Source organism: Oncorhynchus kisutch, linkage group LG27 (assembly GCF_002021735.2).
Source record: "Oncorhynchus kisutch isolate 150728-3 linkage group LG27, Okis_V2, whole genome shotgun sequence".
Lineage (NCBI taxonomy): Eukaryota > Metazoa > Chordata > Actinopteri > Salmoniformes > Salmonidae > Oncorhynchus > Oncorhynchus kisutch.
In genome coordinates, this window is record NC_034200.2 from 27,723,422 (window position 1) to 27,749,362 (window position 25,941).

Genomic DNA, 25,941 nt, shown 5'->3' on the forward strand with positions numbered 1-25,941 from the left:
TTACACATGGAGTAAAAACAAACATACAGTCAATAATGCAGTATAAACAAGTCTATATACAATGTGAGCAAATGAGGTGAGAAGGGAGGTAAAGGCAAAAAATGCCATGATGGCAAAGTAAATACAATATAGCAAGTAAAACACTGGAATGGTAGTTTTGCAATGGAAGAATGTGCAAAGTAGAAATAAAAATAATGGGGTGCAAAGGAGCAAAATAAATAAATAAATTAAAATTAAATACAGTTGGGAAAGAGGTAGTTGTTTGGGCTAAATTATAGGTGGGCTATGTACAGGTGCAGTAATCTGTGAGCTGCTCTGACAGTTGGTGCTTAAAGCTAGTGAGGGAGATAAGTGTTTCCAGTTTCAGAGATTTTTGTAGTTCGTTCCAGTCATTGGCAGCAGAGAACTGGAAGGAGAGGCGGCCAAAGAAAGAATTGGTTTTGGGGGTGACTAGAGAGATATACCTGCTGGAGCGTGTGCTACAGGTGGGAGATGCTATGGTGACCAGCGAGCTGAGATAAGGGGGGACTTTACCTAGCAGGGTCTTGTAGATGACATGGAGCCAGTGGGTTTGGCGACGAGTATGAAGCGAGGGCCAGCCAACGAGAGCGTACAGGTCGCAATGGTGGGTAGTATATGGGGCTTTGGTGATAAAACGGATTGCACTGTGATAGACTGCATCCAATTTGTTGAGTAGGGTATTGGAGGCTATTTTGTAAATGACATCGCCAAAGTCGAGGATTGATAGGATGGTCAGTTTTACAAGGGTATGTTTGGCAGCATGAGTGAAGGATGCTTTGTTGCGAAATAGGAAGCCAATTCTAGATTTAACTTTGGATTGGAGATGTTTGATATGGGTCTGGAAGGAGAGTTTACAGTCTAACCAGACACCTAAGTATTTGTAGTTGTCCACGTATTCTAAATCAGAGCCGTCCAGAGTAGTGATGTTGGACAGGCGGGTAGGTGCAGGTAGCGATCGGTTGAAGAGCATGCATTTAGTTTTACTTGTATTTAAGAGCAATTGGAGGCCACGGAAGGAGAGTTGTATGGCATTGAAGCTTGCCTGGAGGGTTGTTAACACACTGTCCAAAGAAGGGCCGGAAGTATACAGAATGGTGTCGTCTGCGTAGAGGTGGATCAGGGACTCACCAGCTGCAAGAGCGACCTCATTGATGTATACAGAGAAATATATATATATAATATAATATACATATATACACATATATACCTATAGACACATATATACCTATATACACATATATACCTATATACACATATATACCTATATATGTCTAGCTCGTTAACATGGTGGAATAAATCCCTCTCTTGTTAGAGAAGAGGAGAGCGGTAGAGGTCATGTCCTCATATTTGGTCCCTCAAAGGTTGCAGAGTATCACATGTATTGACAGGGCTAAAGGACAGTAACATCCCTAAACAGCCCGAGTGTAGATCCTTCTATCACACCTGCTTTAAGAGCATACCTCTTAGAGTGGAGAGAATGAAGCCAGCATCAAGACACAGTAGATCAGGGGTTTCAAAACCATTCCATGGAGGGCCTGCAGGTTTTTGTTTTTCCCTTTCATTAAAGCCCTCGACAACCAGGTGTGGGGAGTCCCTTAGTAATTGGTGACCTTAATTAATCAATCAAGTACAACGGAGGAGCGAACTCAGCCCTCCGTGGAATGAGTTTGATACCTGTGCAGTAAATAGAAGACTGTAGTCTAGTGTACTGTAGAGTTTCCCAGCAGGACACATTTGTGTTCTAGCCCCGGACGAGCACACCTGATTCAACTTGTCAACTAATCATCAAGCCCTCAATGAGTTAAATCAGTTGAGTTTGTCTGAGGAAACAACAAAAATGTGTGCTGTAGGGGGTCGTGGAGAACTGGAGCTGGGGAACACTGGTCTGATACGTGGTGTAATTCTGGAACACTGATGCCCTCTGGTGGTGAATAGATATAACACAGGCATTATTTCAACGTGTACCAGCGGCTGGGTGTGGAAGCATGTAGGGGTCTAGGTCTGTACTGTCAACTCACTGTGAACAGGACCAGCTGCATCACCAAACCAGTGGAGTATGAGCCAACAGCAGACAGACCACACACACTGCTGGGAAAAGCCATGTAGGGAAAGATGACGACGTCCCCAAAACCACATCCTCACCCTCTGTTCTCATTATAGCTTTCTCACCCTCCTCCTTCTACTTACCCACATCCCATGTGTTGATAAACACACACACACACACACACACACACACACACACACACACACACACACACACACACACACACACACACACACACACACACACACACACACACACACACATGCTGTGCAGGGAAACATATGCTCACGTACAGCATAAACACTCTAAACACACGTTCGCATGCAGACATACATTTACAAACACACAAAGACAGACGGTGCATTCAGAAAGTAAACAGACCCCTTCCCTTATCCCACATTTGTTACGTTACAGCCTTATTCTAAAATTGATTAAATATATGTTTTCCCTCAATAAATTACACACAATACCCCACAATGAAAAAGTGAAAAAAAGTTTTTAGACATTTTTGAAAATGTATAAAAACATTACAAATAAAACACCTTATTTACATCAGTATTCAGACCCTTTGCTATGAGACTCAAAATTGAGCTCAGGTGCATCCTGTTTCCATTGCTCATCTTTGAGATGTTTACCTGTGGTAAATTCAATTGATTGGACATGATTTGGAAATGCACACACCTGTCTACATAAGGTCCCACAGTTGACAGTGCATGTCAGTGCAAAAACCAAGCCAGGAAGTTGAAGGAATTGTCCGTAGAGCTCCGAGACAGGAATGTGTCGAGGCACAGATCTGGGGAAGGGTCCCAAAACATTTCTGCAGCATTGAAGGTCCCCAAGAACACAATGCCTCCATCATCACTTAAATGGATGAAGTTTGGAACCACCAAGACTCTTCCTAGAGCTGGCCGCACGGCCAAACTGAGCATTCAGGGGAGAATGGCCTTGATCAAGGAGGTGACCAAGAACCCGATGGTCACTCTGACAGATCTCCAGAGTTCCTCTGTGGATATGGGAGAACCTTCCAGAAAGACAACCATCTCTGCAGAACTCCACCAACCAAGCCTTTATGGTAGAGTGGCCAGACTCCAACGTAGCCTGACAGCCCACTTGGAGTTTGCCAAAAAAACACCTAAAGGACTCTCAGACCATGAGAAACAAGATTCTCTAGTCTGATGAAACCAAGATTGAACTCTTTGGCCTGAATGCCAAGCATCACGTCTGGAGTAAACCTGACACCATCCCTATGGTGAAGCATGGTGGTGGCAGCACCATGCTGTGGGGATGTTTTTCAGTTGCAGGGACTGGGAGACTAGACAGGATCGAGGGAAAGATGAACGGAGCAAGTACAGAGAGATCCTTGATGAAAACCTGCTCCAGACCTCAGACTGGAGCGAAGGTACACCTTCCAACAGGACAACGACCCCAAGCACACAGCCAAGACAACACAGGAGTGGCTTCGGGAAAAGATTTTGAATGTCCTTGAGTGGCCCATTCAGAGCCTGGACTTGAACCCAATCGAACATCTCTGGAGAGACCTGAAAATAGTTGTGCAGTGATGCTCCCCATCAAACCTGACAGAGCTTCAGAGGATCTGCAGAGAAGAGTGGGAGAAACTCCCCAAATACATGTGTACCAAGGTTGTAGTGTCATACCCAAGAAGACTAGAGGCTGTAATCGCTGCCAAAGTGCTTTAACAAAGTACTGAGTAAAGTGTCTGAATACTTATGTACATGTGATTTTTCCGTATTCTTTGTTTGCAAACAACAGTTTTTGATTTGTCATTATGGGGTATTGTGTGTAGATTGATGAGGAAAAACAAATACATCTATTTTAGAATAAGACTGTAACGTAACTTTCCGAATGCACAGTACATGCATGAACGTGCACGAATGCATGCTCACACACACACACACACACACACACACACACACACACACACACACACACACACACACACACACACACACACACACACACACACACACACACACACACACACATATGTTTCCCATGCCAATAAAGGGCCTTGGATTGAATTGAGAGAGAGATGGGAGGGTTGGGCTCAGAGGAGAGGAAAAGTGGGGATATTAAAAGGAGTTCCAGTATGTCAGATAGAGAGGATGTTTTTCAGCTGCTTTCTCTTGTGAAAGTGAATAGACAACTGCTGGGTTATCTGGCTCTGGAATGAAGTTGCCCCTAGGTGCAGATCCAGGGACAACCCCCCAAACCTAGGGAGGGAATTCAAAACTGACCCATTATCAGCATCTAGATGCAACTTTACCTGACACTGCTTTTCTATTGACTTACCAGCAGGTGGCAGCAGTAGCATGGTGTATACAACAGGTCAAAGTTATTGGTGTGTGTGTGTGTGTGTGTGTGTGTGTGTGTGTGTGTGTGTGTGTGTGTGTGTGTGTGTGTGTGTGTGTGTGTGTGGAAGAGAAGGAGTAAAGGGACTGAAGCAGACTCCCCATCAGCCCCCATGCCTCTCACACCCACATGCCGAGGAGGCCCCAGATAGCTGAGGTTGGGGGGGGGGGGGGGGGGGGGGGGGCAAGAGGGTAGCATGTGTGGGTGGGGATAGGGGAGAGCGTGGGGGTGTCCGTTAATACCTGCTGCGGTTGGACCACCTGTCTAACTGTCTGCCCCCAGGGCTCTAAGCTGACCATTTTTGACAAAATGTAGGCACACAAAAATACATTTAGCAGCACAATTAAAAATATTTGAAGTAATTATAATTTTCGGGCTCCCGAGTGGCACAGCGGTCTGGGACACTGCACAGCAGTGCTAGTAGGCGTCACGACAGACCCAGGTTCGATCCTGGGCTGTATCACGACTGGCCGTAATCGGGAGTCCCATAAGGACTCCCGGTGCACAATTGGCCCAGTGACGTTAGGGGAGGGTTTGGACATGGGGGCTTTACAAGTAGGCCGTCATTGTAAATTAGAATTTGTTCTTAACTTTTAATTTTTCTAGGCGCACTGGTGCAAATGCAAGTAAAATGATAAAATGGTTGTACTGTAGAACCCTGCCAGACCTCTGTGTGTGCATGTATGTGTGTGGGTCTGTGGGTGAGTGTGTCCAGAACTTACACTCCCCATGATGTAAACAGCAGTTAGGTAAACACACATACAGAGAGAAAAGCAGATGTACGCAAATGTCACCATCACCATAATAAACTCCATACAACCCCGCACACACTCACCACTCACACGTCTCAGAGAGAGAGAGAGAGAGAGACAAACAGACCCCACCGAGCCCCAGTACACCAACACAATTAGACCCAACCAAATCATGAGAAAAACTAAAAGATAAAAAAACCGAGCAAACTGGAATACATTCAATACCTGACCACTGTGACTGATCCAAAATTAAGGGAATCTTTGACTTTGTACAGACTCAGGGAGCAGAGCCTTGCTATTGAGAAAGGCCGTCGAAGTCAGACCTGGCTCTCAAGAGAAGACAGGCTATGTGCACACTGCCCACAAAATGAGGTGGAAACTGAGCTGCACTTCCTAACCTCCTGCCAATGTATGACCATATTATTTCCCTCAGATTACACCGACCCACAAAGAATTTGAAAACAAATCCAATTTTGATAAACTCCCATATATTTTGGATGAAATACCAGTGTGCCATCACTGCAGCAAGATTTATGACCTGTTGCCACAAGAAAAGGGACCGCAGTGAAGAACAATCACCATTGTAAATACATCTCATATTTATGTTTATTTATTTTCTCTTTTGTATTTTAACTATTTGCACATTGTTACAACACTGTATATAGGCATAATATTGTGTGAGTGTAATGGTTACTGTTCATTTCTGATGGTTTATTTCACTTTTGTTTATTATCTATTTAACTTGCTTTGGCAATGTAAACATACATTTCCCATACCAATAAAGCTGTTTGAGAGAGAGAGACCCAATTACACAATGTATACATTGCCGAAAACAAAGGGAGTAGTCAACTCAGACACTCAATCCTTGTCTTTAACGCACATGCACACATACACATGCAGTGCAGAGTGGGCTTTGGGGGTTATGAGGGTGTTGAGTGAAGGGGGTCAGGGTTCACACTCTCAGCTGCTGTAAGGGCAGAGGGGAGCACAGCTCTACTTTTGCACATCCCACCATAGCCAAGCACCAGTGGTAGAAAAAGTACCCAATCGTCATACTAGAGTAAAAGTAAAGATACCTTAATAGAAAAGACTCAAGTAAAAGTGAAAGTCACCCAGTAAAATACAAGCAGGTGGCACTTGGCCAAAAGGCTCCACTGACAGTATGTTGTTAAAGGAGCAGCTGTAGCTAATGACTGTTGTAAATAGAGCCAATATACAGGTTGGTCTGTCCTCCTGGTCTTATCAGACGAGGAGAATGGAGTCGTTCTGTCAATATTACTTCAACTGGGACGTTGTGTTTCTTCTTGTGCATGTATAGCATGACACGACCAGTTAACTCTGGTCCTGGAGTACCACAGTCAAATACTTCAGGTTTTTGAGTTGATCAGGATTGCCTATAGCCTGGATCCAGATCTGCCTGTGTCCCTGCCATTGATGTCATTATCAAGACAAACTTGTTTCAGTGACATAATTGAGTTGGCATGATAGCACAAACAGACTTAGGTAGATTCCTCCCTGTTTCAGTCTGTTTTCTTCCATTTCGTAACCAACCGAATATGACCCTGGCCAATACCACTTCATTACATCTCCAACCCCCTCTGTGTGTATTCTAACGCAGTTCAAAGGGCTGGGCAAATCCTCTCCCAAACCGCTGCTTTGATCCAAACACGGGGTGTGTAGCTGGGTGGACATGGGATTATGGCCCTATAGATGGCTATAAACTATTTCTGGGCTACTGGCTTGCACGCACAGGCAAAATGCATAAGAACGCACACACGCATGCACGCACGCACACACACACCTTTATGACATAGTTCTATCTGACTACACTTATGTAGCCTACTCTATGAATACTATTCACTAGCCACTGTTATTGTGTTAGGGACAGAGGAAGTAGTGGTGGGTTGTGTGTGTGTGTGTGTGTGTGTGTGTGTGTGTGTGTGTGTGTGTGTGTGTGTGTGTGTGTGTGTGTGTGTGTGTGTAGTAACCTGAGCACATAGGGAAAGCGTTCCTAGGATTCCAGGCCTGTTTGGGGTGGTGTGACTGGAGCCTGCGGGTCTCTGGGGGAATGTGGGCTGTGCAGGGAAGAGGCTACGGAATAATAGGTGAGTCACATCCCCCTAACACACACACGCTCCAGAAGCCCCAATGTCTAACCAATGAAGAAAAGAGAAGCCCCAATGTCTAACCAATGAAGAAAAGAGAAGCCCCAATGTCTAACCAATGAGGAGACGAGAAGCCCCAATGTCTAACCAATGAAGAAAAGAGAATCCCCAATGTCTAACCAATGAAGAAAAGAGAAGCCCCAATGTCTAACCAATGAGGAGACGAGAAGCCCCAATGTCTAACCAATGAAGAAAAGAGAATCCCCAATGTCTAACCAATTAAGAAAAGAGAAGCCCCAGTGTCTAACCAATGAAGAGAGGAGAAGCCACAGTGTCTAACCAAAACAAAAGAGAAGCCCCCATGTCTAACCAATACAGAAAGGAGAAGTCCCAATGTCTAACCAATTAAGAGAAGAGAAGCCCCAATGTCTAACCAATGAAGAGAAGAGAAGCACCAGTGTCTAACCAATGAAGAAAAGAGAAGCCCCAATGTCTAACCAATGAAGAGAAGAGAAGCCCCAATGTCTAACCAATGAAGAGAAGAGAAGCACCAGTGTCTAACCAATGAAGAAAAGAGAAGTCCCAATGTCTAACCAATGAAGAGAAGAGAAGCACCAGTGTCTAACCAATGAAGAAAAGAGAAGCCCCAATGTCTAACCAATGAAGAGAAGAGAAGCCCCAATGTCTAACCAATGAAGAAAAGAGAAGCCCCAATGTCTAACCAATGAGGAGACGAGAAGCCCCAATGTCTAACCAATGAGGAGACGAGAAGCCCCAATGTCTAACCAATGAAGAAAAGAGAAGTCCCAATGTCTAACCAATGAAGAGAAGAGAAGCACCAGTGTCTAACCAATGAAGAGAAGAGAAGCCCCAATGTCTAACCAATGAAGAAAAGAGAAGCCCCAATGTCTAACCAATGAAGAGAAGAGAAGCCCCAATGTCTAACCAATGAAGAGAAGCCCCAATGTCTAACCAATGAAAAGAAGAGAATCCCCAATGTCTAACCAATGAAGAGAATGGAAGCCCCAATGTCTAACCAATGAAGAGAGGAGAAGCCACAGTGTCTAACCAATGAAGAGAAGAGAAGCCCCAATGTCTAACCAATGAAGAGAGGAGAAGCCACAGTGTCTAACCAATGAAGAGAAGAGAAGCCCCAATGTCTAACCAATGAAGAGAAGAGAAGCCCCAATGTCTAACCAATGAAGAGAAGAGAAGCCCCAATGTCTAACCAATGAAGAGAGGAGAAGCCACAGTGTCTAACCAATGAAGAGAAGAGAAGCCCCAATGTCTAACCAATTAAAGAAAGAGCCAAATAAAATAGTCAAAAAAAGTGATATCATCATGTATTTTGAGTCATGTATTTTGTTATATGTTAAAGATGAGCTCAAGCCCAGTTCTAGACCCAGTTCCAACCCTCTCACCGCAGGGTTAGGCCGCCCTGACTGGGCCTGTTTGAACAGACCAGTCTGCCTAACCCTGGAACTAGACCAGTGAGTCTCATCATTGGTTTCTAAATCGTGATGAGACATAGGGAGCTCTGATCCAGAAACATTCCTGGCCCTAACCCGATGATGTGTAATCGTGAATGTATAATGGGCCATGTCAAAGAATTATATACCCCACAAGACCTTGGCCAAATAACCCACGTAATAAATACAATACTTGTCTCTGAGATGCGCTTGATTTAGCTTGGAATTTGCACTTTGGGGACATTCCTGTGGCTCCATTGTACCGGGCAACCTAAACCAAGCGCATTAGCTCAAGTATTTGAAAGTATTTAACATGTATTTGACCCAGGTCTGTCCCCCACCCACAAAACCACCTATGGATTCAGGAGTAAATCATTACAATCCCTGTTTCATTGTCTTTGCTAGTGAACCACACACACACACACACACACACATCCATACACACACACACACTAGATTGAGATCAAACACTCCGGACTGTAAAGTATAACAACCAGTGCTTCATTTCACTGGAGCATCTTCAGTTCTTCAGATAAAAACTGATCCAAAGCTAAGTGGCTTTCATCTGTGCAGACTATCATCTTTGTGTGTGTGTGTGTGTGTGTTTGGGAGCTAGGAACAGTGAACAGCCACCCGAGCTACGGCCTGTTCACCAGCTACCATATAAAAAGGCGGAGACAGTAGGTGTGCATCAAATATGGGACCACAACACTGAAACCAGCTTCTATCTCCAGGTCATCAGGCTGTTAAATAGTTACCACTAGCCAGCCGGTCCTTAACTTTAGTTACTGTTACTAGCCGACTACCACCCGGTACTCTTACATTGCTCGTTCTAATATTTCTTTACATTTTGGGGATTTGAGTGTATTGTTTTGTATTGTTAGGTATTACTGCACTGTTGTAGCTAGAAACACCAGCATTTCCCAACACCTGAGATAACATCTGCAAAATATTTGTACGCGACCAATAAATTGATTTGATTTGCATGCGTGCACATTTGTGTTTTGTTTTAACACAGCATATGTCGTTTTTTGTTTCCTTCTGTCCTTTTGTGTCCCATCATATTTAGATGCATTATTAAAGGGCCATATTTGGGGGTTTATCCCCACTCCAGTCTCCAGTAGCCAAAATGTGTATCGGGAGTCAAAGATGATAGCACAAAGAGTGAAATGCGTGCACACACACATATACACAGACACACAGACACATACACACACACATACACACAGACACACACACACACATACACACACACACACTAGATTGAGATCAAACACTCCGGACTGTAAAGTATAACAACCAGTGCTTCATTTCACTGGAGCATCTTCAGTTCTTCAGATAAAAACTGATCCAAAGCTAAGTGGCTTTCATCTGTGCAGACTATCATCTTTGTGTGTGTGTGTGTGTTTGGGAGCTAGGAACAGTGAACAGCCACCCGAGCTACGGCCTGTTCACCAGCTACCATATAAAAAGGCGGAGACAGTAGGTGTGCATCAAATATGGGACCACAACACTGAAACCAGCTTCTATCTCCAGGTCATCAGGCTGTTAAATAGTTACCACTAGCCAGCCGGTCCTTAACTTTAGTTACTGTTACTAGCCGACTACCACCCGGTACTCTTACATTGCTCGTTCTAATATTTCTTTACATTTTGGGGATTTGAGTGTATTGTTTTGTATTGTTAGGTATTACTGCACTGTTGTAGCTAGAAACACCAGCATTTCCCAACACCTGAGATAACATCTGCAAAATATTTGTACGCGACCAATAAATTGATTTGATTTGCATGCGTGCACATTTGTGTTTTGTTTTAACACAGCATATGTCGTTTTTTGTTTCCTTCTGTCCTTTTGTGTCCCATCATATTCAGATGCATTATTAAAGGGCCATATTTGGGGGTTTATCCCCACTCCAGTCTCCAGTAGCCAAAATGTGTATCGGGAGTCAAAGATGATAGCACAAAGAGTGAAATGCGTGCACACACACATATACACAGACACACAGACACATACACACACACATACACACAGACACACACACACACATACACACACACACACACATATACACACACACACACACATACATATACACAGACACATACACACACATATACACAGACACACACACACACATATACACATACACACACACACAGACACACACATATACACACACACATACACACAGACACACACACACACATATACACAGACACACACATATACACAGACACACACACACACAGACATACACACACATATACACAGACACACACACACACATACACACACACACACACATATACACAGACACACACACACATATACACACACACACACACATATACACAGACACACATATACACAGACACACACACATATACACAGACACACACATATACACAGACACACACACACACACACATATATACACAGACACACACACACACACAAACACAAACACGATCAAACACACATCACATGCGCACGCATGCACACACACACAATCACTTTGTGTGCATGCCATGCACACACACAGACTCGCACACGCATGTACACACACACACACACACTCACACACAATGGCATTGGCTGGCACCCCGGGCATGCTGGCAGCTTGGAGTCGGCGGTCTCAAAGAGAGGCTTTTCAAACAACTTCATAGAGGAAATGAAACCACAAAGACACAAAGACACAGCCAGCCCTCCAGTATAGCTACTGTTACAAACTCCCCCCTCCCTCTGTCCACCCCTCTATTTCTCCCTCCATCCATACATCTCTCTCATTCCTCCATCCCTTCTTCTCCTTCCTTACATCTCTCTCCCTTCATCTATTTTCTACCCATCCCAACAGCTCCCCCCCCCCCTATCCTTCCCTCCCTGACTCTCTCTCTTCCTCTCTTTACCCCTCCATCCATCCATCTCTCACTCCCTCCCTCTGTTATTCCCTCCCACCCTCTCTCCACTCCGCACTAGTTTAAAGCCTTGTCAATGAGAACATTGTGAAACATTGTCAATGCATGTCAGTCCAATGTAAACCATTCTAGTAATATATAATTGATGGTCCATTAAATACCGTTTATTGCATTTCCTGAGCACATCCAACTTTCTTTGCATACTGCTCAAATGAATGCAAAAACACAAGTTATATATAGGGAGATTACAAGTCATGACATTATACAAGCTTGCTGAATATATATTAGTTTATTTTTGGGGGGGTTGATCAGCTTTAATATTGTAGATACTGTAGATTGTAGCTTCTTCCATTAATGTAATTGTCTACATCATTTCCAATCCCCCATATGTTTTTTGTAAATACTGTATATATACAGTACCAGTCAATAGTTTGGACACACCTACTCATTCAAGGGTTTTTCTTTATTTTTACTATTTTCTTCATTGTAGAATAATAGTGAAGACATCTAAACTATGAAATAACACATATGGAGTCATGTAGTAACCAAAAAAGTGTATATTTATATTTGTTATTTGAGATTCTTTAAAGTAGCCATCCTTTGCCTTGATGACAGCTTTGCACACTCTTGGCATTCTCTCAACCAGCTTCACCTGGAATTATTTTCCGACAGTCTTGAAGGAGTTCCCACATATGCTTAGCACTTGTTGGCTGCTTTTCCTTCACTCTGTGGTCCAACATATCCCAAAACATCTGAATTCAAATCCAATTTTATTGATCACATACACATGGTTAGCAGATGTTAATGCAAGTGTAGCAAAATGCTTGTGCTTCTAGTTCTGACAGTGCAGTAATATCTAACAAGTAATCTAACAATTCCCCAACAACTACCTAATACACACAAATCTAAAGGGGTGAATGAGAATGATGGATTGAGGTTAGGTGATTGTGGAGGCCAGGTCATCTGATGCAGCACTCCACTTTCCTTCTTGGTCAAATAGCCCTTGCACAGTCTGGAGGTGTGTTGGGTCATTGTCCTGTTGAAAAACAAATGATAGTCCCACTAAGCCCAAACCAGATGGGATGGCGTATCGCTGCAGAATTCTGTGGTAGCCATGCTGGTTAAGTGTGCCTTAAATTCTAAATAAATCACCAATAGTGTCACCAGCAAAGCACCACCACACCATCACACCTCTTCCTCCATGCTTCACAGTTGTAACCACACATGCGGAGATCATCCGTTCACCTACTTTGCGTTTCACAAAGACACAGTGGTTGGAACCAAAAATCTCAAACTTGGACTCATCAGACCAAAGGACAGATTTCCACCATTCTAATGTCCATTGCTCATGTTTCTTGTCCCAAGAAAGTCTCTTCTTATTATTGGTGTCATTTAGTAGTGGTTTCTATGCAGCAATTCGACCATGAAGTCCTGACTCATGCAGTCTCCTCTGAACAGTTGATGTTGAGATGTGTCTGTTACTTGAACTCTGTGAAGCATTTATTTTGGCTGCAATCTGAAGTGCAGTTAACTCTAATGAAAGTATCCTTTGCAGCAGAGGAAACTCTGGGTCTTCCGTTCCTGTGGCGGTCCTCATGAGAGCCAGTTTCATCATTGCGCTTCATAGTTTCTGCGACTGCACTTGAAGAAACTTTGAAAGTTCTTGAAATGTTCCTTATTGACTGACCTTCATATCTTAAAGTAATGATGGACTGTTGTTTCTCTATGCTTATTTGAGCTGTTCTTGCCATAATATGGACTTGGTCTTTTACCAAATAGGGAAATCTTCTGTATACTACCCCTACCTGTTACAATAATTCTAGTAGGAACTCGAACCTATGTGCAGAGAAACACAGCAAGCAGAGGTAAGGGTTCATCCAGAACTTCTAAACAGAAACAAGGCAACCACACTAAATAAATGTGAGAACGAAGCAAGGATACAGGCCAACTGAGGAACCTAAATGACAACCAGGTGAACAGAGAAAGGTCATTAAACACAGGTGAATCCAATAAGAAATAATCAGGGTAACCTGGAAACCAGAAAACAGGGTAAGGGTGCCCTCCAGCGGTAACTTAAGTAAGTAATGATCAGGGAAACTAGAAAACAGGGTAAGGGTGCCCTCCAGCGGTAACCTAAGTAAGTAATGATCAGGGAAACTAGAAAACAGGGTAAGGGTGCCCTCCAGCGGTAACCTAAGTAAGTAATGATCAGGGAAACTAGAAAACAGGGTAAGGGTGCCCTCCAGCGGTAACCTAAGTAAGTAATGATCAGGGAAACTAGAAAACAGGGTAAGGGTGCCCTCCAGCGGTAACTTAAGTAATGATCAGGGAAACTAGAAAACAGGGTAAGGGTGCCCTCCAGCGGTAACCTAAGTAAGTAATGATCAGGGAAACTAGAAAACAGGGTAAGGGTGCCCTCCAGCGGTAACCTAAGGAAACAACAATCAAAAAACACAAACTGTGACATTACCTTGTTACAACACAATTGATTGGCTAAAACGCACAAATGAACTTTCAACAAGGCACACCTGTTAATTGAAATGCATTCCAGGTAACTACCTCAAGAAGCTGGTTGAGAGAATGCCAAAAGTGTGCAAAGCTGTCAACAAGCCAAAGGGTGTCTACTTTGAAGAATCTCAAATCTCTTCTTTTTTTTTTGGTTACTATGTGATTCCATGTGTTATTTCATAGTTTTGATGTCTTCACTATTATTCTACAATGTAGAAAATAGTAAAAAATAAAGAAAAACCCTGCAATGAGTAGGTGTGTCCACACTTTTGACTGTTTCCACAGTTTGTTACAGCCTTATTTTAAAATTGATTTTAAAAATAAATCCTCAGCAATCTACACACAACGCCCCATAATAACAAAGCAAAACATTTGTGGCAAATGTATTAAAAATAAAAAACATAAATACATTATTTACATAACTATTCAGACCCTTTGGCTCAGGTGCATCATGTCTCCATTGATCATCCTTGATGTTTCTACAACTTGATTATAGTCCACCTGTGGTAAATTCAATTGATTGGACATGATTTGGAAAGGCACACACACCTGTCTATATAAGGTCCCACAGTTGACAGTGCATGTCAGTGGAAAAACCAAGCCATGAGGTCGAAGGAATTGTCCGTGGAGCTCTGAGACAGGATTCTGTCGAGGCATCGATCTGGTGGGGAAGGGTACCAAAAAATGTCTGCAGCATTGACGGTCCCCAAGAACACAGTGGCCTCCATCATTCTTAAATGGAAGAAGTTTGGAACCACGAAGACTCTTCCTGGAGCTGGCCGCTCCGCCAAACTGAGCAATTGGGGGAGAAGGGCCTTGGTCAGGGAGGTGACCAAAGACCCAATGGTCACTCTGACAAAGCTCTAGATTTCCTCTGTGGAGATAGGAGGACCATCGTCCATAACTTATTAAAACATATTTTCCTTTGTTATTTTCCACCAACCCTACCACCCCTTCCGCTTCTACTTCCAGCTTATACATACGATATACATTTTATGGACACAGCAAAATCTGCAGAGCGGGGAAGGTTGTAGAGAACCAGTTCGGATTTAAATGTAACTTTTGTACATTTATTACCAGGAATGAACAAGCTCATATATATATATATATATATATATATATATATATATATAAATATGTTATTGGTTGCAATATTCTTTTTTTATAATTTCAATTGGAAAATTCAAAGTTTGAATCCGGCGTTGTTTTGCGTCCCAGTTCATAAACCATGTGCCATGGAAAAGGTCCCGAAAATCTCTTCCCAACTATTTTGCAATCTATATGGCACGGCTGTCAATCTTTTGGTCCTTAAATGAAACTGCTATACTTTTTTATTTCTCAACATTTTCTTTAACCAATTTTGTTCTTTAATGCAGAGCCGACAGTCAAGTTCCTTACTTTCTCCCCGTTCCACTTGCCTCTTCCATGTTTGCGGTCATGCTGCAATTAGTTGGTTGTAATTTTGAGTAGAGCAGACATTTCCATATATTTAGTTAGCTTCATGTGTGACATAACTTCACCACTCCTTTTTATGATATAATTTACAAAGATTATACCTTTTTTTAATCAATTAGTATATTTGGGTTTAACCACAATTGTAAGGAACAATGCTGCAGAAGAGAAGCAGGTACGGGGAGTTGACATTTAATATGGAACGAACAGGCAACAGGACAGGAACAGCGTCAGAACTGGGAAACAAAGACAGACGACAGTCACTGCAGCAGCGGAGAGCAGAGCAGGGAACTGACACATACAGGGGAGGTATAAACAGGTGATTGAGTCCAGGTGAGTCCAATATTCACTGATGCGCGTGACGGGGGAAGGCAGGTGTGCGTAATGATGGTGGCAGGAGTGTGTAATGCAGGGCAGCCGAGGGGAGAGAGAGCAGGCGTGACACACAATATTTGTTGTATTATTTGTTCTGTCTTTTCTGGTGGATTAAACTGAAATTGCATCCAACTTTCTATGGCTTGTTTTAAAATAGCGATATTTTGGAGATTATTTCATTTTCAAATTACCAAAAGTGAGAGGTTGTAATCTCAATAAAGGGAAAAGGGCCTTTCTTGAACATGGGGTGAGACATTCTTGTCTATACACACATACTGAACTTAGTCAAACTTGCAGACTGACAAACACACATAAACACTCTGGAGACGCACAAACAAAACATCAAAACTGCACGCAAAACCAAAATAACACATGCACTCACCCAATTATTAACACATAAACCTCCCCATACACACATGTGCATGTACTGTGTATAAACACACACACACACACACACACACACACACAAACGTACATACTCTGTGCATACATTCACTCTCTTTCGCCCACAGCCACGACAGTGCACTCTGCTGACCTGATACACCCGCGCACACACACACGCAGAGAGAGAGAGAGAGTGTTGTCAGTGCACAGTGTAGGTCACAGTGGGGTCCCAGAGAGAGAGTGTTGTCAGTGAGCAGTGTAGGCCACAGTGGGGACCCAGAGAGAGAGTGTTGTCAGTGAGAAGTGTAGGTCACAGTAGGGTCCCAGAGAGAGAGTGTTATCAGTAAGCAGTGTAGGCCACAGTGGGGTCCCAGAGAGAGAGTGTTGACAGTGAGCAGTGTAGGCCACAGTGGGGTCCCAGAGAGAGAGTGTTGTCAGTGAGCAGTGTAGGTCAGAGTGGGGTCCCAGAGAGAGAGTGTTGTCAGTGAGCAGTGTAGGCCACAATGGGGTCCCAGAGAGGGAGTGTTGTCAATGAGCAGTGTAGGTCACAGTGGGGTCCCAGAGAGAGAGTGTTGTCAGTGAGCAGTGTAGGTCAGAGTGGGGGTCCCAGAGACAGAGTGTTGTCAGTGAGCAGTGTAGGTCACAGAGGAGAAGATACGACATTTACATGTACATTAATCATTTAGCAGACTCTCTTATCCAGAGTGACTGACAGTGCATTCATCTTAAGGTAGTGAGGTAACACAACCACACATGGGGAGAGGGAGGGAGAGGTAAAAGCATGGGGAGGAGAAAGGAGGTGAGAGGTGGAGGAAAAAGAGATGAAGGGGGAGGAGAGACTTCACTATGAGGCAGCTCCAAAAATCACACACTGCAGACAGCCAGACTGTGTCTCTGTGTGGATAGACAGACATGGCAGCTGGTCTCAGAACAGGTTTCTGGTGAGTGCTGGTATGTAGAGAACTCCACTGCCACGATGCAAGCATCAGCCACTCACACTCTGGCGAGGTCCCCCCTGATATATCTCACTGTCAATCCGAGTCGTCAATCCCCGAGAGAGAGAAAAAGAGAGAGAGTGAGAGAGAGGAAGAGAGAGAGAAAGAGAGAGTGAGAGAAAGAGAGCGAGAAAGAGGGAGCAGGAGAGTGATAGAGTGAATTAGACAAATAGGGGTTAGGCCTTTGCCCAGTACAGAGTGCAGCCCTCCCCTTCTTGCCTCTCCCCACAATGGATTCCAGATGTCAGAACGATAAACAAATGGATTGTCATATGAGGCACTCAGTAGCACTACAGACCTATATTGTTCTCATCCATAGAGGAATGCATGGCTCAAGAATCAGCTCTGAGATATCACACCTCTCACGTCTAGCTGTCCATACTGTTTACGACACACACAAACACACCACCCACGCCGGTACACACACATGCACACACACGCCAGGCATGCATGTAGTGCAGAAACAATGTAGTGTAGGTGTACAAATCTCCAATATCTTCCCATAACAAGCTATCCAATCAACATTTTGACCGCTTGGCTACTTGGTTTTTTGGCTACTTAACTTCTTACCTACTTGGCTTCTTGGCTGCTTGGCTACTTGGCTTCTTGGCTACTTGGCTTCTTGGCTACTTGGCTTCTTGGCTACTTGGCTTCTTGGCTACTTGGCTATCCCCAATACCTTTCATGTGCTTTGAAGTGTTCCTGCTGTGTGTGTGTTTGTGTGCACACAGACGTGTGTTTAAAGTAGTAATGTGTATTTCTGTGTGCGTGTGTATGTGCAGGTGTGTTTAGATACTGTGGTCCAGCTGTTACGTAACATATGTAGAAATTAGAGTGACATGAGACAGTGTGTGTTATTTCCCAGCTGCTTTCTGGGAAGCGCGGTCCAGCATACCCACAGAGCCTCTGTTTTCCTCTCCTTTTCACTGTAACACCACATACCAAGAATTATACTACTGGGACACCGTAACATTCCGACATGTAACACCCTCCTCTTCTCTTTTCTCAACTATGGTCTCCTCTTCTCCTCTCCCCTACCATCTCCTCTCCTCTCCTCTCCTCTCCTCTCCTCTCCTCTCCTCTCCTCTCCTCTCCTCTCCTCTCCTCTCCTCTCCTCTCCTCTCCTCTCCTCTCCTCTCCTCTCCTCTCTCCTCATTCCCAGGCAGAGTGGGTGCAGGTTAACAGGTTAGCAGGTTTACAGTGACTACAGGGCCTCAGGGCTCCAGTCTTTCCCATACAACCTCATAGGAGGGTCTTTGTTTCTACCCTCCAGGCTTTGGGGGTCCCCACGGCTGTGCTGTGCCCCACTCCTCTCTCCCCACAATGAGCCTTTATCCTGCCAAGGCCCCCCTGCCCACACCTACCTCCATACAGCGACTCCAACCAGGACCACAGGAGCGAGAGAGGGGCACAGTGCCACCTGGGGCAACCCCCTTTCATGCACTGTCCCCTCTCTCTCTCTCTCACACACCCAAACACACACACTTGTAAATGGACCCATACACACACACTAACACAAAAACACACACGCACGTAAGTAACAATATGAGAGGTTCCTGACTGTGCAGTGGTTGGATAACAGTGCACTCTTCATTTCACAATAAATATAGTGGCTCACTGAACCAACGGATAAGTCTGTAGTCTCACAAAGACTCTCTTTCTGTTTCTCTCTCTCTCTTTCTCTCTCACACACACACACACACACACACACAAACAAACAAAATTAACTCTGCAAGACTTAGTATGCAAGATTTTGTTGTAGGCAGAACGCATCGGAGTACAATTCTATTGCTTTGACGCAATGACGCACGACTCAGCCCATACTCTACACAGACTGGTATGGCATAACCAATCAGTGCTGTAGTAGGCCTATATGCAAATAGACCATTGCCATATATGGATTTGTGCTATTAACATTGAACTGGACTGTGTTTACAGCATGAGCGGTCCTAAGTAGATAAGCTTGTTTTGAGATCAAAGTGAGAGCTGCATGTAGCCACTTGTGCACATTTGTTCATATTATTTATTAGTTAGTGAGTTATTAGCCCAGTTAGAGATCATTTCTAGTCAGCAGCGGGTGAGTGGTTGCTTCTTACAAGAGCACAATACATGTACACTTCTAGCCATCTTTGAAAAGCGAGTCAGTTATACAGTTTTTTTGTATTGTATTTTAAAACAGGTTGAAGAAGCTACATCACCAATAGGCACAGGGTAGCATAATTGGGCTGATTCTCTGTAATAATGGTATGGGAATAATAATGCATTTTATTTTGTAAAGTGGTTTCTTGCATCAAACAACACAACAACTTGTTCAGTCACCTCCTTGTCTGAAGGAGGGGATAAACCGGCTAATGTCAGTTTTTTTTTCTTCAAAAGTCTCATGGAATGTAGGCCTATATTGAACACCACACGTTGGCTGCTACTGTAGGCTGAATGATAGAACACCTATTTCCATGTTAACATTTTATGAGATACATTTTGTCTAATGTGTTTGATGGTAGGCCACTCTGGTAGCCATACATTATGATCAAATAGCCACGGTAGCCTACTTTACCACTCTCTGAAACTGTAACTTAAAGTGTGTACAGCCTCAGTGTTCACAGTAAACACACGCTTGAAGTTGCACATAATTTTCACAATGTTAACCTTTGCGTTCAGCAGACCTGAAATTTGCTCAGTACCGGAAAGAAATGAGGTCACTGGTCATAGGCGTCATGTCATGTGTCTGACATGTACAGTATATTACATATGTAAACCTCAATGTAACATAAAGCATAATCCAGGGTGGTGAACGAAGGCCAGAATATCTGACAAACAATTACTTACAATTACTTTAACAATTACTTACAATTACTTTAAATTACTTTAACAATTACTCTGTTGGGAATTGAAGATTTCTCTCCATCTTTTATTTCTTTCTTCACTCCTCTAACAGTCAAACTAAACAATGTCCTGCCAAGATTTGGGGTAGCTATGGTAACTGGAGCCAGGCAGGGGCCACCGCAGGCCCCAGTGTTGTCATAATTGCTGAGGGAAGAGAGCATTCTAGAAGCGCTTATGAAGCCCTTCCAGAGAGGGAATAAGTTACAGATCAGAATTACTCTGTGACCTGCCTAAACTCTGTGGTGCCTGAACACACACACACACACACACACACACACACACACACACACACACACACACACACACACACACACACATTATGACTAGGTGATGAGTGGATCCCACACAGCCACATACAGTGAGGAGGATCCAGAGCCACGCCCCAAATCAGCACCATAAAAAAACAAGCCAGTGCTATCCTTCATCCAACGGGGAACGAAGGTTCTTATGACTTCCGCATTGCCTCGCTTATTAACAACAGCTTCATAAAACCACACACAGGCTTATTACACCAACACACACAATCTCTCACACACTCACTCAATCACAATCTCTCTCACACACACACACTCTCTCTCACACACACACTCTCTCTCACACACACACTCACTCAATCACACACACACTCACTCAATCACACACACACACACACACACACAAACTCACATAAACACACAAACTCACACAATATCACACACACACACACACACACTCTCTTCTACTAGACCTAGTAGATAAGTAGGACAGAGAATATCAGCTTCTAAAGCCATGGAGTAGAAACCCAGCAAAACTGTGAGTGGTCATCCCTTTTTCACTTCCTCTCTCTCTACCTCATCCCCTCATCCCTTCCACTCCCTTCTCTATTTCATGACTTCCACCGAAGTCGCTTCCTCTCCTTGTTCGGGCGGCGTTCGGCAGTCGGTGTCACCGGTCTTCTAGCCATCGTCAATCCATTTTTCATTTCCATTTGTTTTGTCTTGTTTTCCTACACACCTGGTTTTCATTTCCCTCATTAATTGTTGTGTATTTAACCCTCTGTTCCCCCCCATGTCTTTGTGTGGAATTGTTTGTTGTAAGTGCTTGTGCACATGTTTACTGGTGTGCTTCGGGTTTTGTACCTATGTTGGTTATTTGTAATTACACTGCTCCGGCTATTACCTAGTTCTGCTCTCCTGCGTCTGACTTCCCTGCCACCAGTTACGCACCCCTTCCACTCACCCTCATTCCTTCCACTCCCTCATCCCTTCCACTCCCTACTCTCCCTCATCCCCTCATCCCTTCCACTCCCTTCTCTCCCTCATCCCCTCATCCCTTCCACTCCCTTCTCTCCCTCATCCCTTCCACTCCATTCTCTCCCTCATCCCTTCCACTCCCTACTCTCCCTCATCCCCTCATCCCTTCCACTCCCTTCTCTCCCTCATCCCTTCCACTCCCTACTCTCCCTCATCCCCTCATCCCTTCCACTCCCTTCTCTCCCTCATCCCCACATCCCTTCCACTCCCTTCTCTCCCTCATCCCCTCATCCCTTCCACTCCCTTCTCTCCCTCATCCCTTCCACTCCCTACTCTCCCTCATCCCCCCCCATCCCGCTCTCCTTCTTCTCCAGTCTTACCTCTCCACCACGTCGTCTCCGCTCCAGCAGGTGAAGTCCTCCACCACCGTCTCTCCTTCACACAGCATCTCTGGCAGCACCGCGAAGAACAACTTGTAGCGCTGGACGTAGCTCAGAAACTCCCTGGGATGGAGAGATGGAAAGAGAGGATGGAGAGAACAGGGAGGACGGAGGGCAACAGAATGGAGAGAGATGAAGACAAAGACGGGAGAGAGGAGGGAAAGAGGGGTGAGAGGTAGGCCCCAGACAGATAAACGGTATGTTAAAAGAAACATAGAAGCTGTGTTGATATTCAACACACCATAGTGTAACAGCTAAGGCTAACCTACAACTACACTGCCAACAGTACATCTGTGTGTCTGTCAGCTGGAGATGATATAAGAACAGTGAAACACTTTGACTGTGTTCTAAATATAGAAACTAAACAGATCAAATGGTATGTAGTCATGCTACTCATTCACTAATAAAATGACAGGTGTATAACCCACAGGGAACGATATGAATTATATCCAGACAGACACACATGTAAACACATCACTGATAACAATAAAGATGCTGTAGTGTTTCGTGACATCCTGGTCAAACATTAGGATCATTCTGATCTGGCACATGTTCTGCCACCCAACTCCAATAACAGGGGTCATGTGAGGTCATATGTTGAGATAGGACCCCATCAGTCTTGGCTGTCATGATGACATTATCAGAGCCCCCCGTTAGGGGTGGGCCGCGGGTGGGCAAATTACCAGGGACTTACGAAGGTTTAGATCATATTATTAATCACATGACACTCGCCAGACTGACAGACACACACACACACACACAAACACAGAAACACACACACATTTGTTGCAAGATATCATAGCCTGATCCAATTCTGATGATAACATCAGCTGTCATAGAGTGAGAAAGAGAGAGAGAGAGTGAAAGAGAAAGAGAGAGAGAGGGAGAGAGAGACCGACAGAACGTTAGAGAAAGAGTTAGAAAAAGAGAGATAGAAAACAGAGACAGTGTCTCCTGACCCCTCCTGTCTCAGCCTCCAGTATTTATGCTGCAGTAGTTTATGTGTTGGGGGGCTAGGGTCAGTTTGTTATATCTGGAGTACTTCTCCTGTCTTATCCGGTGTACTGTGTGAATTTAAGTATGCTCTCTCTAATTCTATCTTTCTTTCTCTCTCTCAGAGGACCTGAGCCCTAGGACCATGCCTAAGGACTACCTGGCATGATGACTCCTTGCTGTCCCCAGTCCACCTGGCCGTGCTGTTGCTCCAGTTTCAACTCTTCTGCCTGTGATTATTATTATTTGACCATGCTGGTCATTTATGAACATTTGAACATCTTGGCCATGTTCTGTTATAATCTCCACCCGGCACAGCCAGAAGAGGACTGGCCACCCCACATAGCCTGGTTCCTCTCTAGGTTTCTTCCTAGGTTTTGACCTTTCTAGGGAGTTTTTCCTAGCCACCGTGCTTCAACACCTGTATTGCTTGCTGTTTGGGGTTTTAGGCTGGGGTTCTGTACAGCACTTTGAGATATCAGCTGATGTACGAAGGGCTATATAAATACATTTGATTTGATTTGATTTGATAGACCATAGAGATAGAGATAGAAACAGAGAGATCGAGTTAGAAACAGAGAGAAAGAGATAGAAAGAGATATAGAGTTAGAAACCAGAGAGAGATAGAACACAGAGATAGAGATAGACAGAGATAGAAACAGAGAGGTAGAAAACAGAGATAGAGATAGACAGAGATAGAAACAGAGAGGTAGAAAACAGAGATAGAGATAGACAGAGATAGAAACAGAGAGGTAGAAAACAGAGATTGAGATAGAAACAGAGAGGTAGAAAACAGAGATAGAGATAGACAGAGATAGAAACAGAGAGGTAGAAAACAGAGATAGAGATAGACAGAGATAGAAACAGAGAGGTAGAAAACAGAGATAGAGATAGACAGAGATAGAAAGAGATATAGAGTTAGAAACCAGAGAGAGATAGACAGAGATAGAAACAGAGAGGTAGAAAACAGAGATTGAGTAAAAAAAACAGAGCAATATAGATAAAACAGAGAGTTAAAAAACAGCGTTTGACACAGAGGTAGAGATAAAAACAGAGAGGTAGAGATAAAAACAGAGAGATAGAGATAGAAACAGAGAGGTAGAGATAAAAACAGAGAGATAGAGATAGAAACAGAGAGGTAGAGATAAAAACAGAGAGGTAGAGATAAAAACAGAGAGATAGAGATAAAAACAGAGAGGTAGAGATAAAAACAGAGAGGTAGAGATAAAAACAGAGAGATAGAGATAGAAACAGAGAGGTAGAGATAAAAACAGAGAGATAGAGATAGAAACAGAGAGATAGAGATAGAAACAGAGAGGTAGAGATAAAAACAGAGAGATAGAAACAGAGAGAGAGATAGAAACAGAGAGATAGAGATAAAAACAGAGAGATAGAGATAAAAACAGAGAGATAGAGATAAAAACAGAGAGGTAGAGATAAAAACAGAGAGATAGAGATAGAAACAGAGAGATAGAGATAGAAACAGAGAGATAGAAACAGAGAGATAGAGATAAAAACAGAGAGATAGAGATAGAAACAGAGAGGTAGAGATAAAAACAGAGAGATAGAGATAGAAACAGAGAGAGATAGAAAAAGAGAGATAGAGTTTAAAAAACAGAGCTAGACACAGAGAGATAAAGATAGAAACAGAGAGATAGAGTTAGAAAACAGAGAGATAGAGACAGAAAACAGAGAGATAGAGTTAGAAAACCGAGAGTTAGAAAACAGAGAGACAGAGAGTTAGAAACAGAGAGATAGAGATCGAAACAGAAAACATAGAGTTAGAAACAGAGAGATAGAGTTAGACACAGAGAGATAGAGATCGAAACAGAAAACATAGAGTTAGAAACAGAGAGATAGAGTTAGACACAGAGAGATAGAGATAGAAACAGAAAACATAGAGTTAGAAACAGAGAGATAGAGTTAGACACAGAGAGATAGAGATAGAAACAGAGCGATAGAATTAGAAACAGAGAGATAGAAACAGAGAAATAGACACAGAGAGATAGAGATAGAAACAGAGCGATAGAATTAGAAACAGAGAGATAGACACAGAGAGATAGAGATAGAAACAGAGCGATAGAATTAGAAACAGAGAGATAGAAACAGAGAAATAGAGTTAGACACAGAGAGGTAGAAACAGAGAGATTGTCACGCCCTGACCGTAGAGATCATTTTATTCTCTATGTTTGGTTGGTCAGGGTGTGACTCGGGTGGGAAACTTTATGTTCTTTATTTCTATGTTTTGGCCGGGTATGGTTCTCAATCAGGGACAGCTGTCTATCGTTGTCTCTGATTGGGAATCATACTTAGGCAGCCTGTTTTGCCACCTTAGTTTTGTGGGATGTTGTTTTTGTACAGCTCTGGGTAGCCTACCGAACGTTAAGTTTCCTTTTGTTGTTTTTAGGTGTTCATTTTTAATAAAGACAAAATGTACGCCTGCCACGCTGCACCTTGGTCCAATCATTTCAACGAGTGTAACAGAGATAGAGTTAGACACAGAGAGACAGAGAGTTAGAGTTAGTAACAGAGAGAGAGTTAGAAAACAGAGACAGAGAGATAGTTAGTAACAGAGAGATAGAGTTAGTAACAGAGAGATAGAAAACAGAGAGATAGAAAACCAGAGATAGAGTTAGAAAACAGAGACAGAGAGATAGAGTTAGTAACAGAGAGATAGAGTTAGACACAGTTAGACACAGAGATAGAAACATAGATATAGAAACAGAGAGATAGATTTAGAAAACAGAGAGATAGAGTTAGAAACAGAGGCAGACACACAGATACAGAGTTCAGAGTACGACAGACGGAGATAGATAGATAGATATAGATGTATCGATAGATGGATAGATCGACAGACAGACAGATGGCAATATGTGAGACTGAGAAGACAGAGACAGGTACTTGTCATTCTGCTGGTGGGTCCGTCATGCTTACCTAGAGATCTTTTTCAGACTTCTAGGTTTATCATTCCTGGAGTGTTTCAGGGTGAATGAACTGAGGATG

General features: G+C 43.5%; 1 protein-coding gene across 2 annotated transcripts in view; it reads right to left on the reverse strand.

The window, feature by feature from the left end:
- LOC109871563 (glypican-5) overlaps positions 1-25,941 on the reverse strand; it is a 221,102-nt gene that overhangs the window by 96,099 nt on the left and 99,062 nt on the right. The window contains exons 5-6 of one of the 2 annotated variants that reach the window (XM_031807061.1): positions 25,873-25,932; positions 21,886-22,008 (exon numbers count right to left, since the gene is read on the reverse strand). In XM_031807061.1, coding sequence (XP_031662921.1) covers positions 21,886-22,008; positions 25,873-25,932 — 183 coding nt within the window. The remainder of the gene's footprint in view (positions 1-21,885; positions 22,009-25,872; positions 25,933-25,941) is intronic. The other variant, XM_031807062.1, reaches the window with a different exon arrangement.